This window comes from Vespa crabro, chromosome 6, assembly GCF_910589235.1.
Source record: "Vespa crabro chromosome 6, iyVesCrab1.2, whole genome shotgun sequence".
In the NCBI taxonomy this organism is placed as follows: Eukaryota; Metazoa; Arthropoda; class Insecta; order Hymenoptera; family Vespidae; genus Vespa; species Vespa crabro.
This window is the reverse complement of record NC_060960.1, coordinates 10,937,425-10,954,580: the sequence shown is the minus strand read 5'-3', so window position 1 is coordinate 10,954,580 and position 17,156 is coordinate 10,937,425. Positions and strand designations below refer to the sequence as shown.

General features: G+C 28.4%; 3 protein-coding genes across 11 annotated transcripts; 1 reads left to right on the top strand and 2 right to left on the bottom strand.

The window, feature by feature from the left end:
• Positions 1-294: 294 nt before the first annotated feature.
• LOC124424911 (inositol polyphosphate 5-phosphatase K-like) lies at positions 295-4,233 on the top strand. 3 transcript variants are annotated; one of them, XM_046964508.1, is made up of 9 exons: positions 295-735; positions 802-1,010; positions 1,079-1,159; positions 1,262-1,409; positions 1,526-1,701; positions 1,774-2,001; positions 2,099-2,252; positions 2,339-2,528; positions 2,607-4,233. In XM_046964508.1, exons 2-9 carry the CDS (start codon positions 844-846, stop codon positions 2,786-2,788), a joined length of 1,326 nt encoding a protein of 441 aa, XP_046820464.1. In that variant the 5' UTR covers positions 295-735; positions 802-843; the 3' UTR covers positions 2,789-4,233. The 3 variants fall into 3 exon arrangements, with proteins under 3 accessions (XP_046820464.1, XP_046820465.1, XP_046820466.1); XM_046964509.1 differs by having other exon boundaries at positions 298-735; positions 897-1,010; XM_046964510.1 differs by having other exon boundaries at positions 299-735; positions 1,314-1,409.
• On the bottom strand, positions 3,210-9,156 carry LOC124424910 (G-protein coupled receptor Mth2-like). Of its 4 annotated transcripts, none has more exons than XM_046964505.1 (7): positions 8,762-9,156; positions 7,607-8,384; positions 7,033-7,271; positions 6,216-6,382; positions 5,861-6,094; positions 5,398-5,667; positions 3,210-5,300 (listed from the first exon to the last, which is right to left on the bottom strand). In XM_046964505.1, exons 2-7 carry the CDS (start codon positions 7,742-7,744, stop codon positions 4,846-4,848), a joined length of 1,503 nt encoding a protein of 500 aa, XP_046820461.1. In that variant the 5' UTR covers positions 7,745-8,384; positions 8,762-9,156; the 3' UTR covers positions 3,210-4,845. The 4 variants fall into 4 exon arrangements, with proteins under 4 accessions (XP_046820461.1, XP_046820462.1, XP_046820463.1 ...); XM_046964506.1 differs by having other exon boundaries at positions 8,776-9,156; XM_046964507.1 differs by having other exon boundaries at positions 8,890-9,156.
• Positions 9,157-9,724: 568 nt separating this feature from the next.
• On the bottom strand, positions 9,725-14,259 carry LOC124424673 (G-protein coupled receptor Mth2-like). Of its 4 annotated transcripts, none has more exons than XM_046964053.1 (7): positions 13,128-14,258; positions 12,876-13,057; positions 12,324-12,565; positions 11,784-11,941; positions 11,391-11,624; positions 10,909-11,178; positions 9,725-10,810 (listed from the first exon to the last, which is right to left on the bottom strand). In XM_046964053.1, exons 2-7 carry the CDS (start codon positions 12,981-12,983, stop codon positions 10,368-10,370), a joined length of 1,455 nt encoding a protein of 484 aa, XP_046820009.1. In that variant the 5' UTR covers positions 12,984-13,057; positions 13,128-14,258; the 3' UTR covers positions 9,725-10,367. The 4 variants fall into 4 exon arrangements, with proteins under 4 accessions (XP_046820009.1, XP_046820010.1, XP_046820011.1 ...); XM_046964054.1 differs by having other exon boundaries at positions 12,876-13,331; positions 13,700-14,258; XM_046964055.1 differs by having other exon boundaries at positions 13,700-14,258.
• Positions 14,260-17,156: the final 2,897 nt, after the last annotated feature.

Genomic DNA, 17,156 nt, shown 5'->3' with positions numbered 1-17,156 from the left:
GGATCATTCAATTTTATTAATTTTTAAAAAATTAATTTTTTATATTTTTGACGGATGAGTGAAAAATTAATAAACTATTTTATTCGTCGATCGTTATGAGACAGAAAGCATTGATTTTTTTTCTTTTTTTTTTTCTTTCTTTTTTCTCTCTTTTTTTTTTTTTTTTGACGAATGTTTCACGTACGAATAAAAAGATATTGCATATACACGATGGCAGATATTACGATAATTAAACTTTAAGTAAATAAAATTTGAAAGTCGATTTAATGGGGGATATGTGATGTAAAGAAATGTTTGCAAAAATAATCGATATAACTGCGAAAAAATAATGAATAAAGAAGGAGTATAGATCGGCTTTTGATAATTTAAAGAGGATCGTGCTAGGGCACCAACGACAGGTTGCCGTTTTATGTCACGTGGTTACAGTTAAGCGGGGAAAGGTCTTCCCGTGTTGCTTGTTTCGAAATGTCAACAATTATCAACAATATGGCCTTGTGAAATAATCCGTATGTGGTAATAGCCAAACGTTTTTGTGCAATTAATATTGAATTAATTTATAAGAGTATAGCTCGATGGACTTCGATTGATACGTACACGTAATACGAACAGCATTAACGATATGCACCATCCTAACCTTAAATTTAGAAATCATCATCAGTTTCACTAAGATAATAAAAATCTTTCAAAATTGTACATAACGGTAAACGAAATGGCAGGACAATTAGAAAGACTAAGGTAAGTTAGGTTTTAATTGATTATGTTTATGCATTTGTAAACAATTAAAATTAATCTTAATTGCAGAAAAAATAAATGTTGCAGTTAAACTAAAACATTTGTTTAAAAATGAAATTGTTAATCGAATTCTATATGCTTATTTATTTTCTCTTATTGTTAAGAATTTACTTTGTTACGTGGAACGTGGCCACTAAGTATCCTGTACAAGATTTGCATCAACTTTTAAATATTACACATGGAAATATGAAATCTTTACCAGACATATATTTTATTGGGTATGTTTAATAATTTTAATGGCTAAAGAAATTGTTAGAAAAGTGAAATTGATTATATTTTGTATTAGACTACAGGAAGTAAAGGCACAACCTCAGAATATGGTATTAGATATTATTTTTCAAGAGGATCCATGGACCAAATCGTTCAGGCAAGTTTTTACAGAATTATAGTAATAATTTATCTATTATATCATGACAATTAAATGTTTTTAACCAATATAAATTCTATATGCCAACGCTAATAATTACAGAGAAGTATTAAAAGATTTCGATTATGTGAAAATCCGTTCTCAACGGTTACAGGGTCTTGTTTTAAATATGTTCTGTTTAAGAAAACATATTACTCATTTAAGATTGGTAGAAGCACAATATACGAGAACAGGATTTGGTGGAATGTGGGTAAGAGATAGATACTATAGTTTGTATATATACAAATCATTTTTTTTCAAAAAGAATACATGTATTTATACATATATACATATGTATATATATATATATATATATATATATTTTAGGGTAATAAAGGTGCCGTAAGCATAAGATTAAATATATATGGCGTTAGCATTTGTGTAGTAAATACGCATTTAACGCCTCATGACCATCTATTAGCAGATAGAATAGCAGATTATAATACTATTCTTAGAGAACATTCTTTTAGTGCGCCTGACACATCAAACATTTTATATCATGAGTTTGTATTTATTTCTATATGCATATTAATTTCTATGTTAAGATAATGGAAAATTTGTTTATATTTTCTTAGTTATGTATTTTGGATCGGGGACTTGAATTTTAGACTTCATGGGGAAGATCTAACTGCAATTGATATTGATTTATTGGTTAAAAAAAATAAATTGGATCTACTTTTGGAAAGAGATCAATTGAAATTGGTGATGAAGAATGGCGATGCATTCGCAGAACTAAATGAAAACAATATTGAATTTGCTCCTACGTACAAATTTGAATTTGCTTCGCAGGAATTTGATCTCAAGTATATCACGATTTATACGTCTTATGAATAAATTATTAATTTAATTATAAGATTATGTTAACGATTCATAATTTGTATTTGAATATTTCTATTGTAGACGCCGGCCATCTTGGACAGATAGAATTTTGTATAAAGTTAATGCAGACGTATATGACGATGTTACATTAAGCGCCCTACAACTTAATTACAAGAGTCATTCTAATTACATTCAATCTGATCACAAGCCTGTAACCGGTGAATTTGATATTATGGTATTGAAAATTGTTCTTTCCTTTTTTTTTTCTCTCCCACATATATTCCTTATTTTGTACACATACATTTAAATATATTTATTTAGATCAGGCCAAATGTGGAAGACCATGGCGTAGAGTTTCAGCCAGTTTCTGCTTGGTTTATAGACGAAGAAAATTCAGTATCGTATAAATTGATTGGAGATGTAAGACCAGTAAGTGGAGATTGGGTGGGTCTTTTTCATAATCAATTTTCTAGTTTAGATGAATATATCGTCTATGAATATGTTGTACGAGGTAAGAAGAGATACAATTTATTTGATTTATTTTATTAATATTTTTATATGTTGTCAAATAAGTTTTAATTACTGTTAGGTAGAACAGCAGAAACTTCAGAAGTGGAATCTTCCGAACCAATAACGGAAAGAATATTTTTTAGCGATTCGGCCCTTAGAATTCCTGGAATGTATCGTTTAGTTTATGTAGCGCAACGCGGTGATCTCAGAGGAATTCTTGGTATGAGTCCACCATTTCCAGGTCATCGCAGACCACTTTGATTGAATCTCTTCTCTAAATCCAGACAAATTAGTTGAATTATTTTCACGGTAATCTATAATTTAGGACTATTAATGAAAATGTTTTATCGGTATATGATACGAATCAGTTTGATTTTGATCATTAATTTTAATTAACGGGCCTAAGAAGAATAATCGACCAAAAGGATTTACAAATTCTTTCTTTTTTTATGAATATAGAGTAATATATAAAAAAATAATGACAATTACGATTAAGAAAAAGAAAAGAAACATAAAATGTACGAATAATTTGTTCATTTTCGGCATGTTAGTTACGTTAGAAATCGTATCGTTTCTAAATGAATTACAAACTTTCTCTTATAATATGAAAATTGGTTAATCAAGCGATATCAGTGGAACTTTTAGAAAAGGTTGAATAATTTTTAAATGCAGAAACAATTGATTTGATCTCATTTGACATATAATTACAAGAACAAATATTTTTTATTAATAAATGATACCCAAAATAGGAATAGTATATCGTACTGTTTAAATATCGCTTTTAAATGCCTTAACCATAAAAGGTTAATCGAATACTTATTTCCTGCTATTGTGATAATTCCATCGAACAAAGAAACATAATCTATAATATTCGTGTTGAAATTTAATGGAGGAAAATATCTGGCATAATATTATATATATATATACATAGTTATTATATTATTAGATATTAGACAATTTTGTTTATAATATTTTTATGTTATTTTTGGTACCTGGTTAATGCTTCTGAGTTTATTGCTCGGATGCACTCGCACTTAATTACCTTATATCTCGAAGAGCTTATTAGAGTGAATTGACGCATTTTATAAATGTAATCAATTGTTGTAATCATATATGCACGCGTGCACTCTTTTGAGACATTTTAGATCATTCGTTATTAAATAACGAGGCTTATTGACTGGATATGTAGGTCAATGTTATGACTTGCTATTTTAAAATTATATACCAGTTCAGGTTTACGATGTGTATGAATACAAAATAATAAATATATACAATGATATACATACATATATTATATATGTATATATATATATATATATATATATACACGATATATATAACGATGAAAATAAAATGTAACAGTATTTTTTATCAGTGCATTTCATTGCTGAGTAAACCTTTATTCATTAAGTAGAGGCATAAGATATTATTATAATTCGTATAAATATTTTTATTAAGAAAAATATTATCATTAACATATTTACACGATCGGTTGTATTTAAATAGATTTACGTTATATAAATAAATAATAATAATTGTCAATTAGACGTTGAATAATATTAAAATAGTGTATAATATATTGTAATGAAGTAACGATAACAAGAATATGACGATGTAATTTACATGATTTCTTCAAGGTCTGTTTACAAGTTAAACGATAAAACGATCATTTAATAATAAAAAGAGAGATCATTTAATAATGAAAATGCTAAAATTAATGACATATTACTTCTAGTGGTTAGATAACAAATGTACAGATACATAAATAACACTCAGTTATACACCAATATAGCTGAGCATGGTGAGAAAACATGTTGTTATTAGATTGTTGCATAATTTCTTTAGCATTTTCTTAAAATACTCTTTTATGTTTGAATTTTTTCCTTAAAAATAACGTACAATAGAATAAACGTACACTTTTGCAACAGATCAAAAAAAAAGAAATATATATATATATACATTAAAATTTAACATAAAAGAACATTCCTAATTATATAATAATTAAATTTATTAAATAATTATATCAATTCTAATTTTCATGTTATCAGTACGTTGTCGAATTAAATTTTGACATTAAAAGTATATATATATATATATATATATATATATATATATATATATATATATATATATATATATATATGTACATTAAATTTAATCGTTTTAATATAAAACACGAGACACAAATACAGTTGTCAATTACGTAATACCAAATGTAGTCTTTATAAAGGTCAACTTATCACTTATTTATGAGGGCCAGCGATATTTTCTTTTTTTTTTATATTTCTTTCTTTCTTTTTTTTTTTCTTTTTTTTCTTTTAATTTATGACCGTAAGTAAACTAAAAACAGCGGTATCAGGTTGTGGTTCAACGACATCGATACCACGAAATCTTTGTATTCTATACCAAATAAAGTCTCTAGCTGGTCTACGAAGTACAAAGAGACCAAAAACAAGAAGACCTTGTAAAGCATTCACTAGATCGTAGACGGACCAATCGAAGGGATTACCACCGGTAAACCATGATATCAATTCCATGGTCCAAGTTAAACTCATCAATGAATATAATACTATGCAGACTATAAACGTTCTCTTCAAACTATGAAACATCCTTTGGTCTTGCCGATCGGATTCCAAATTTCTGGCTAATCGTCTAAGCGATAGATCTTTTTGGTATCGTCTTATCGTTGTTCCCGTTAAGATAAAAAATATTAAATTGACTAGTAAGAGCAACCCAACTGGCACAAAAAAGAATGGCATCGTCTTGATGTCCGCTATAATAATATATATATATTTAATTGTTGAAAGATTTTTAATTGTTATAAAATATTGTTATGAATTATTATTTAATGGACACTTGAAAGAACTTACGTTTAAACCAACAGTTGTCGTTTTCGCTAATGTCGTTTGGTTTTATGTATATCATTGGTATCGTTGGGTTGAGATCCATTATTATAGATAAAAGAATAAAAATACCAGAAGATCCCCAAGCCCATATCGAGTAATAAAAAAAGAGTACATTAGGTTTTATTCTTTGGTAGGCAACATGATGAACGTGATTTCTTATTAACAACCATGTCTCGATGCACATTACGTTCAACCAGAAATAACATGCCACGAAGGAGAATTCAATGACGAAGGCTGTAAAAAAGAATCTTTCGTTTAATATATTAATTATAAATAATAGAGCATGATATTACATCAAAATGGGAAAAGGAGAGCAATGAGTTGATAATCAATTTAATTATTCTTATTACGTTCGTTCGGTTATACCTTAAAGAGAATGAAATATCGATAGAATTTCAAATTGATCGATTTTTTTTGTTAAACTTACCTATGCATATACATGTATGACCTTCCCAATGTACACCGCCAAGTTGCGTAATGGCTAAACCGGTGAACGCTAAAGCGAGACATCCACAATAATGACAAAGTATTTTTCCATAGATATCTCTCAACCTGGGCGTTATTGAAAAGGCTATTATGGTGAGTATTAAAAATGGTACGGATATTAAAAGTCCACAGGCATAAAATATTATTCTAGCGTCTGCCATTAATATTTTATTATCTAAAATAAGAGAAATCGGTAACGCGTAATTTTTTTCTTTTTTTTTTTTTTTTTTTTTTATTGTCTTGAAGATTTTAACAATGACGTTCATGTTTCGTTGAACGTTTATCAATTTATATACCTTTCGGAAAGCACATCACTATTATCAGACCTAACGTTGGGGTGATTTCCATGCAATAATCTTGGCCAGGCATGAGGATTCGAGGAACAGAGTCGGGTAAAGAAATTGAACCGTTAAGTAAAAGATAATGATCTTCTTCTTGATCGTTTTGTTGGATTACCAAGACTCTGAAACAAAAAAGAAAAGAAAAGAAATAAAAGAAAAAAAAAAAAAAAGAATGCTTCTCAATAAAAATAATTTGATATTGTTAAACGCGGAGAAGTTAATGCGAACGATTCTTCTTCCTCGTATACCGATAAAAAAAACCCCAAATATATTTATTCGATGATTGTTTTATCGATTGGAAGACGATCACGGCACATTCCAATGAATCGTTAAAAAATATATGATAGGTTTACGTAAGAATACAATGATAAACTCTACGTTGAAATTGATTACGATGATACTTGGTGATACTTGATCCGGTCGAACATTGATAAGCCCGAAGAAATAATAATTCTTCTTTTCTCTTTCTTTCTTTTCTTTTTTTTTTCTTTTTCTTTTTTTTTTAACGATAGATAAATAATATTCTTCATAAAAAAAACCTACATGCAACATCGCGTTTATAATCAAGATCGTTTTTCTTTTCTCTATCTCTTTCTCCCCCCTCTTTCTCTTCACATTTCGAATAATGTGATGCCCGTTAGAAAACACATCCATCACGTTTATCGAAAATATTAATCTTTCATTTTATTTCACACTTATCGAATTATTTTATTATTTATTGATAAACAATGAAAAATATTAAGTTTTTCTTATCGTTAATAAAAAATAATACCTCTTTGTGTGACAAGGTTCGCCAACGAGCGCAACGAAACGTTTACGTTCGTTACCTGGTAGCCAAATACCAGATGAATTATATTCATAAAAAGGTGGTGAGAATATTAATTCCGATGTATTCGATGGAATGCATTTCCTATTTTGATCTTTATTTAAAATTAATATTCGATTCGTCGGACAACATTTTCCAACTAATGGTAGATCTTTATAATCTTCTGGTATGGACGTATCATTTTGCTGTGAATGAAAGAAAATGAAATACAATACATTTTAAATTAATATTTGAGAAAGTTTTACGATGAATATAATTAATTCATTGGGATATAAATTAAAATTCACGTAGATAGTATTTTTACGAGAACAAATGTAAATCAATAACATTTCCGTGATAAAAATTTCATTTAAAGTTAAGGTGCATATAGAATTGTGAAAAAAATCGAATTTCATCGATTCAACTCTTTAGAATTATTATGCGATTACGTACTGTATATATACACAAACATACATATACCGCATAATTTATGTACTCAGTATTGAGTTAAAATTTTGTAATGAAATAAAAATCAACGTACCAATGATATAGAATGAATGACAGGCATTATACTCTCGACGATAATTAGTCTTGACATAAGCACGAAGAGTAAAAACGAAGTTGTTAAGTTGTGCATAATACTGCACAAATTTCTTTTCGAATTGCTTAGTCGATGCATGTCGAATTTCTTTTCTCTATCTTTCTTCTTTTTTTTTTTTTTTTCTATTAAGAAATACACTCAAAGAGAAATTCGTTCACCTTTCGGACGATTGGCATTAATAAATCTTAAGAAGACCATTTGTCGTTTATGAATGACTGACATATTGTTCAAACAATTTTTCTTTTCCTTTTTTTTTTTTTTTTTTTTTTCTTACAATCAACAATCGACTCGTTTCGTGTTTCTTTCGTCGATTTTTTTTCTTATTCTTCGGTATCTTCCGTTTCACCTTGACATTTTCTTCACTGGACTATCAGTAATACATATTAATGTCAGTTATATTAGATTTTCAAATGGATATATTAATGGACATATATTCCATTGAATTATTCTTGATTACGACGCTTTCAATGGACGAGCTAAAGTTCTTCGTTTAGTTATACCTTTTCTTATATCTTCGACAATAATTTAACACACACCTTTTCGATGCACGCGGACAAACTTACCAATCAGATACATTCGAGTTCTCGATATTATCTGACTCGTTCGACGTTGAAAAGTACGTTTATAAAGTGCAAATTAATGACTTCATCTTTCCGGTATCTCGAAAAATTCGGCGTGGGCAATCTTCTTAGAATATCAAATTCAGAGAACGTTATTCCTAGAGATGAAAGAGAGAATAGGAATGAATGAATGGCCAATGACTTGGAAATTCTGCTATTTCTTTTCTTGATCACGTAAGCTGTCGTAACAAATCGAAAAAAAGTCTGTCGAGTGTATATAGTAAGCCACGAAATACACGTGCCTTTCAGATTTCGCTTTTTTTCTTCTTTTCTCTTTTTTCCTTTCTTCTTTCCTTTTTATTTTTTTCTTTCTTTTTTTACCGGAATGTTTGCTTTGACTGTGAGTAAGAATTCGGGACGAAGATGAATCGATAGAGATCGAGGGAGCTGTTCTATTGATTCAATCTGTCTTTCGGAAAAGAAAAAAAAAAAAGGAAAAAAGAAAAAAAACAAAAAAAAAAAAAATAACAAAAACCTAATATAACACACGTGTTGGATTATGATATTCGTGTATTAATTTTCAAATGACTTTTCTTGTATGTTTCTGATAAATTTGATCAATCGTAAAAAATAAATATAGGAAGTAGGTGTAATAATTCGCACTTTCTTTCACGATCGTAACCATTTCTCACGTTATATTCAAATACGTATTTTCATGAGAGATACGTCCGGTCTATCGAAATTGAATTAACCGATGACGCAGACACAGAACACGTTAAAGACACCGATTTCATGTAGTTTGCGGATCCACGTCTGCGAAGGCACTGGTCAGACTCCTCAAGACTCTCAAGGTTTTATCGTTTAGTGCTCGAGATCGTTTCTACGTATACAAAAAGAGATACCTACACATAGACTTTCTAAGATGATACAATATTAAGTTTGCCGTCGTTTCATTTCAAAATTTACAAACCTTTTCTATTATTCTTTCTCTTTACGATCACCATCGACGTTTGCTTTCATTTTGAAGATTTATGCAAGTAATTATGCTTTAACTATAATAAAGCAATGAGCTGAAATATACTAAGAACAACGTAAGTAAGTGGTTCATAGTAATCCTGTCTATTCTATTTTTGAAAAATGTTTCCATTTGAGATTTTATTGAATAAATATACGATAAAAATTCAAACGCTAACGTTATTTATTTTTTATATTAAAATTTAATTCATTTGATTTACTTTTTTTTTTTTTATTATTATTAATAAAGAGAAACAACTTTTAATTAACATTTTTTTAATCATTTTAATATTACCCAGTGTCAACTCACTGGAATATGAATGCAATGAATATGATTGATTCGAGAGTTTTAATTTTAAATTATAGACGAGTATATTAGAATATATTAGCGTATTATAATATGTGTTCAAAAAAAATTTAATTGAGATTAATCATTAGAATTAATCAAAAGAATTTTATGCGGTATGATTAAATAATTTTTTTTTTTAACGAAGTGTTATTCACTAAGCTATTGATAATGTTAGAATGTTCTTTTTCTCTTTTTTCTTGTTTTCTTTTTTTTTTTTTTAATCTTACTTTTATGAAAAGAATCTTCTCACGTATTATGTTATAAAATTCAATTCATAATTTCTTCTAAGATAACAGATATACGTAAAACTCAATAATTTTCAAGAAATAGGAATTTACATTTTCTTTACATTATATATTCATATTATATTTTGCCGATGTGTGTGTGTATTTTTTTTTTCTTTTTTTTTTTTTATACAAACTACACACATCGAAAGTTAGAAGCCATTATTACGACGTATTTCTTTCTATTAAATAATATAAATAAATCAATTAATTCTTATAAAAATCTATCATATGCATGTCGACAAATTTGAGATTATTCGTTGAAGATCTAACCTTTTCTCTATTAATTCACCTGTATAATAGAATTTCAAATTATATTAATACATATTATATCTAATTAATTGTTTTAAATTTAAACCTTATGCATATTACAATTGAATAAAATCAATGATTAAGCATATTTAACAAATAATCTTCATACATGTTACCGTCATATTATCGTTTAATCGTTTAACAAATCTTATCGTTCATTTGTAACTGTAAGAAGATTAAAATTAGGAATATTGATTAGTGATTGGAATCGAAATTATCGATTTTTTATCGAAATTACGAAATTCTTTTATCCTAAACCAAATTAAACCTCTAATCGGTTGACGAAGTACGAAAAGGCTGAATATAAAAACACCATGCAATATATTCACTAGATCCAAAGTTAACCAATCGAAGAAATAAATATTGGTCCACCAAGATATCAATTCCAAGGCCCAAGTTAAGGTCATAAAGAGAAATAATACTATGCAGATCATAAATGTTTTCTTCAAATTATAAAATACCATTTGTTCTTGCCGTACGGATTCTTGATTTATGATTAATCGTCTAAGTGCCAGATCTTTTTGATATCGGCTTATCGTAATTCCCGTTAGGATAAAGAATATTAAATTGATTAGCAAGAGAAATCCAATTGGAACGAAAAAGTATGGCATAGTTTTACTGTCCGCTGAAATGACATACGTATGTATATATAAGAAATATTTTTAATCGTTATAAAATATCTTTATGAATTATTATTTAATAAATAATTAAAAAAGAACTTACGTTTAAACCAACAGCTGTCGTTTTCGCTAATGAAGTTTGGCTTTATATATATCGTCGGTATCGTCGGATTTAGATCCATTATTAGTGATACAAGAATAAGAATGCCCGAAGATCCCCAAGCCCATATCGAGTAATAAAAAAAGAGTACATTAGGTTTTATTCTTTGATAGGCATCATGATGAACGTGATTTTGTATTAACGACCATGTCTCGATACACATCACGTTCAACCAGAAATAACATGCGACGAACGAGAATTGTACGACGAAGGCTGTAAAAATCGATCGTTTAATAAATTAATTATAAATAAGATAGAAAGAGAGAGAGAGAGAGAGATTATATCGTATTACTCCAAAATGGGAAAAAATAGAGCAATAACTTATGAATCCAAGTTAATTACTGGAACAACATCGTTCGACTCTCGATCCCTTTGTGAAATCCCGATCTAACTATAATTTAAAATTGATCATTTTCTAAACGTACCAATGGCCATGCACGTATCACTCGTCCAATGTACACCACCGAGTTGTGTAATCGCTAAAATAATAAATGCTAATGCGAGACATCCGCAATAGTGATGAAGTATTTTACCATAGACGTCTCTTAATTTAGGCGTTATCGAATAAGCTACTATGGTCAGGATTAGAAATGATACAGCTATTATAAGTCCGCAGGCATAACAAATTATCTGTGTGCCTGCCATCAATATTTTACTATCTGGAAGAAAAAAAAACGAAAAAAAAAAAAAAAAAATAAGAAAAGAAAATAAATAAATAAATAAATAAATAAATCGAAACGTGCATTTTTTTTTATATCCTTGACAATTTTACAATGTTAGGATATTTATTTTTAATTGGACGTTTTCACATTATTTACCTATAGAAGAGCACACCACAGTAACAAGATTTAACGTTGGTGTTACATCCATGCAATAATTTATACCAGGCATTAGCATGGAATGCTCATATAAAGGAAAATATATCGAGCCATTTCGTAAAAGATAATACGTATCATTTTCCGTATTTATGTCGAAACTGAAACAATATATTCAAATGATTAACAATCAACTTCAAATTATTAAATATTTAAGATTTAAAAATTTAATACGTCTGATCTATCATATATCCCGATGTAAAACTCTATTTCGTCGGAAATTGTCTTTACAATGATGAAAAATTTATCTCCGGAAAATTCTTATAAATATTATGATATAATTTACGTAGATAAATTTTTAGAAGTACACCATATAATGTTTCGCTTAAAATCATTTGCGACATGTTTATATCTTTTCTTTTCTGTTGATTATTAATATAATCGAACAAGCAAAGGAAATGATAATTAAAATTTATTGATTTATTACGTAGAACGAATGAATCGTTTGCTTATTTAAATAAAGAAAAAAGAAAAAAAGTTTACCTTTCATAACGACAAGGATAACCAATGAGTGCAACAAAACGATTAGCTTCTTCGCCCAAAGACCAAGTACCAGACGAATTGAATTTGCAAAAAAGCGGTGAGAACGATGAGACCGAATAATAGTTCGAAGGGACACATTTTGGACTTTGATCTTTATTTCGAATTAAAATTTGATCCATCGAACAACATTTCGCTATCAAAGGTAGATTTTGGTATTCTTTTGGTATAATAATCTCGTTCTTCTGTGAAAGAAGAGGAAAAGAGAAAAAAAAAAGGAAAAAGAGAAAAAAAAAAACAGAAAATAAAAATCATTTCAAACGAATATAAAGGTCTCGAAAATATTGAAAAGTGTTATCTACGAGAATGTACTTATGTAAATCAATAGCAATTTAGTAATTAAAATTTCATTCTTAGGCTCGCGATACACGTAGAACTGCGAAGAAAATCGAAGTCATCGGTTCGATAACGTATATAGATACTACATACTATTCATTCCATATACCTATCTGGCATTGAATAGAAATTTTTCCAATAAAATAAAAATTAACGTACCAATGTAATAGAATGAATAACGGGCAATAAACCTTCGACGATAATCAATCTCGATATTAAAAGGAGTCTTATAATTAACGGCACCAACGAATACGATGAATTATGCATAATTCCGTAGAAATGTTTTCGTCAAACTTGTAGCTTGATAATCGTCGAATTTCGTTTTCTTATCAAAATATTCACTGGTAGTTGGAAAAGATCATACAATTAGACGATTAATTTAAAGAAAACTTCCTGAAAGAGTTAGCGTACGTTCAACGATGAAAAGCGAAGACTATTATTAGTCGTCTAGTCATAAATCGGTATATTCCTAATCTTTTAATATTTTTCATTCAAGTTAATCGACGTGCCTAGGTATATACGTTTTATCTTGTCATCTATGGTGTCCTTTTCTTTTTCTTTCTTGGTATAGTTCCAACCACGTTGTGATACTATCACAGAGATTATCAGCGTGTGCTATTTCCGTATGAACACGCCATTTTTCTTATTAATGTTTTTTTCCTTATTGAACATAAACGCTTCAATAACAAAACTAAATCATTATATACATATATATATATTTTGAAAAAGGAGCTATTTGTTGGTCAAGTAATCTCTTATATATACGCCTCTACGATAATAATTTAACACAGACCTATTCTATATGTATATATATATATATATGTGTGTGTGTGTGTGTGTATATATATACGCTCGCACACAGAAACATGGACACAGTCAAATCTCACAGACGAATCATATCAATCATCGTATTAATTAAAAATATTATCTGTTAAGATGCAAGAAAGAATAAATAGTTATCGTGTATTTAAACGATCAATTACATATTAATTTTTTCTTCAGAGACACATTGACATTTCGTTTTCGTTTGAGAAACATGACGAAGATCAATAAAACTGTGCGTTCTATAAATCGAATATATCGTTCGAAGATAGGAAGACGACACGTGTACAACGAATTTCACGATTCATTTTTAAGTACGATTAAACAATACAATTAATGAGAATCCTTCGTAAAAAATAAACACAAAATATTATAATATTTCGATTCTTTTTTAAATTTCCATTAAACTTTTATAAATTATTCGCAAACATTCGCTTTGAGAATTTTTCTTAATGATTATGAGCGACAACGCGATAAAGAATATGATTTCGCGTAGTTAACGTTTCCACGATTGGAAAGAAACTGATCACTTTCCTTGAAATCTCTTTGATAAGTTCAATCATTCATGAGATATATAATATATATTAATCTTACGAAAGATATATATTAAAATAACACCATTTTCTCTTAGATTTTTGTTAAAATTTTTAAATCGAATATAGTATCGTCCCTTCAACTTTATAACCTATCCTTTTCTAGAAACGTAACATATTTCTTATCTTTCTTTATTTTTTTCTTTGTATTTATTTTTCTTTTTTTTCCTTTTTTTTTTCTTTTTTTTTTCTTCTTCATTTTAAGAGAAACATACAGAAATTTGATTTTATCAAAAGATAAAAAGTAATCAAAATATTCAGTGCTTCCAATTGACTCATCTAGTATATATTACGTATGTATATAGCATACGCTAGCATTATTAATTTTATAAGACGTCAAATAAAAGATCTCCCACTATGTTTTCATAAAATGTCACGCGCACTTTCCACCCACGTCACACGTTTGAGCGTTCATCTAGATTTTTTATGTTAAATCCTTTTTTACGTTGTCTTTTTAACTACGTTTCTTTGTTTTCTCTCTTTCTCGCTCTCTCTCTCTCTCTCTTTCTCTCTCTCTCTCTCTCTCTCTCTCTCTCTCTCTCTCTCTCTCTCTCTCTCTCGGTATCAATTGTAAGAATCAATACTTTCAAAGTATTCAAATGGTTGCTGTGGTATCAAGAAGGAAAAAAAATTCCCGCATTCAGGAAAAAACCTTGATTATCATCGAGCATACCACAAGTATATTTTCAATAATCACATTTTTCATTCTTGCGTCTTTTTTCCTTTTTCTTTTTTTTAGAATGAATTTATAATCTCGGTGCAGCTAGAAGAACCCGATCATTTGTGACCAGTTTATAAACGTAATCATTTATATATATATATGGAATAATTATATTTTCTCTTATAGACCGAAGTTGTAATCTCGGTAAAGCACAAAAATCCATTTATTTGTGACTTGTTTATAACTTAACCATTAACAACATTTTTGAAAAATGTTTAAACTTCGACGTAAATTTTTAATATTTATTTTACGCTCGACCAAGAATATTAATCATTCTCCGCGTATATTTAAAGAGTCACTACGTTGACTAGTTCATTATCATCATTCGACTTAATCTTCATAGATCTTTACAAACGTTGGAAATTTGTTCCGCGTTTTCTTACTTCATCGTACATGCTTTTCGTTCTCTATATAAAAAAAAAAATAAAAACTTCAATATACAGAATGTTTGTTGTAAACGAAAATGTCAATAATCCTTAGAAAAATATGTTACGATTGGATAATTGATCGATTATTTCTTTGTCAAAAAAAAAAAAGAAAAAAAAGAAGAAAACAAAGAGAGAAAAGAATTAAATTGAAAATAATTTTCGGATCATTGAATTTTTACGCAAATAAATTTACTATATCTATATAATTTTGTTTAACCTGAAATTGTTGATCGTTCCTAAATGTATATAATTTTCTCTCTCTTTCTCTTTCTCTCTCTATCTCACTCTGACGCATAAGTTTAAGAAATAAATATTAAGACAGTTCCAAAATGTTTTCGGATCGAAATAACTTCTGTATTACACCTCTTTCTCTGAATCGAGTTCGTTGAACACTTCAAACTAAAGTATTCCAAGACTTGATTTCGAAGCTAACAAAAACATTCTACAATAAATTTAACCATATGATTAAAACCACCGATCAAACGTGTTGCTGTGAAAATTGTGGAAAATATCGTTTATGCGAATCCAAAAATTCGGGCGCAATTCTTGACGGATTTTAATGAACGAGTTCTCGTTTTAAACAAAAAGTGCACTTTTTCAAATTACGAAAAAGATCTTTCGTACTATCTTTTTAATTTCTAAACTGTATTTTTATAGAGACAGTATTTTTCTGGAGATGATTTTTTTTTTTTGTCAAAAAGATAAAGCTTATATATCAAAAATATAATTAAAAAAGAAAAGGAATTTAAAGAATTGTTCTCGAATGTTTTCATGAAATAAGCAATTATGAAACAAGGAGCAACGAATGAATTTATATATTATTTCTAAAAGCCAAACATATATTTAGATCTATAGATTAGTATATATGTATATAAAGACTAACAAAACGAATTGAAAGACAAAAAGGTTAAGCTATGATGACTTGAATACTTGAAAATCAAATGAGTCGACTGTCGCTGACGTAAGCTATTGTTTTCAAAATTATTGGTAATTTTCTCATAGAAAATAAAAGTTACGATTGAATTTCATAAGAATATTTTTAATTTGTTCCATTTTATTTTTTTCAGAAATATATATATATATATATAGAGAGAGAGAGAGAGAGACAAAATAAATAATTTTTTTTAACGATACGTTTCATCTCAAATATTTCCTTTTCAATTATTAGAATTATGTATCATACAAATTTGGATAAAATCAAAATGTTATTCGACGAAGTATTCGTTTAATAAAATCCGATTAATCGTAAAATGTTTCTCGTTTTTTTTTTCTCTCTTTAATATTCTCATGGATTCGATCAACTGATACTTTTCTCTCGTACGTTTTTGCGCGGCTTTTGAAATTTTGCAAATTGTCTCTTACGAATATAAGTCCGCTCTCTAGGATAAAATGTAGCAAACTTTAAAGTTTTATCTATCGGTAATACAGAGCTCTCCTATGTTTTATTAAATATATACTTTAATAAATGTAACTTTTAAAGATTTCCATTGATCAAATTGAAAATAATATAGATGTATGTAAAATATTATTTATCGTAATATCTCCTATCTTAATTTATACGATTATCAATATGTCTATCTAACAATGTATTTCAATTTCAAAAAATGCAAATATATTCAAATGTCTTTGATAAGAAGCGAATAAAAACCGCATGGTAACTGTATAACCATTGCTTTGGTGTATCCTATATCACTATCCAGATACACTCTTGTGATTCCTTACACCAACTCCCTCGGATTACCTGATGGAAGCCATATAACCGACTTTATCACTACCAACTTAAGTTAGATAGCCGGAAACATTGATTTTCGGAAGGAACAGAGAAAAAAGATAGAGAGAGGGAGGGAGAGAAAGAGAGGAAAAATAAAAAAATAAT

Bases quoted from the DNA above. Each gene is read 5' to 3' on its own strand.
- LOC124424673 (XM_046964053.1), bottom strand. From the start codon at position 12,983: ATGCATAATTCATCGTATTCGTTGGTGCCGTTAATTATAAGACTCCTT. The intron at 11,179-11,390 runs GTACGTTTAGAA...CGATTTTTACAG, and splicing joins TGATACGTGCATGGCCATTG to CCTTCGTCGTACAATTCTCG. The intron at 10,811-10,908 runs GTAAGTTCTTTT...ATGTCATTTCAG, and splicing joins CGACAGCTGTTGGTTTAAAC to CGGACAGTAAAACTATGCCA.
- LOC124424910 (XM_046964504.1), bottom strand. From the start codon at position 7,744: ATGCATCGACTAAGCAATTCGAAAAGAAATTTGTGCAGTATTATGCAC. The intron at 7,272-7,606 runs GTACGTTGATTT...TTTCATTCACAG, and splicing joins TCATTCATTCTATATCATTG to CAAAATGATACGTCCATACC. The intron at 5,301-5,397 runs GTAAGTTCTTTC...ATATTATTATAG, and splicing joins CGACAACTGTTGGTTTAAAC to CGGACATCAAGACGATGCCA.
- LOC124424911 (XM_046964508.1), top strand. From the start codon at position 844: ATGAAATTGTTAATCGAATTCTATATGCTTATTTATTTTCTCTTATTG. The intron at 1,011-1,078 runs GTATGTTTAATA...ATTTTGTATTAG, and splicing joins CCAGACATATATTTTATTGG to ACTACAGGAAGTAAAGGCAC. The intron at 2,529-2,606 runs GTAAGAAGAGAT...AATTACTGTTAG, and splicing joins CTATGAATATGTTGTACGAG to GTAGAACAGCAGAAACTTCA.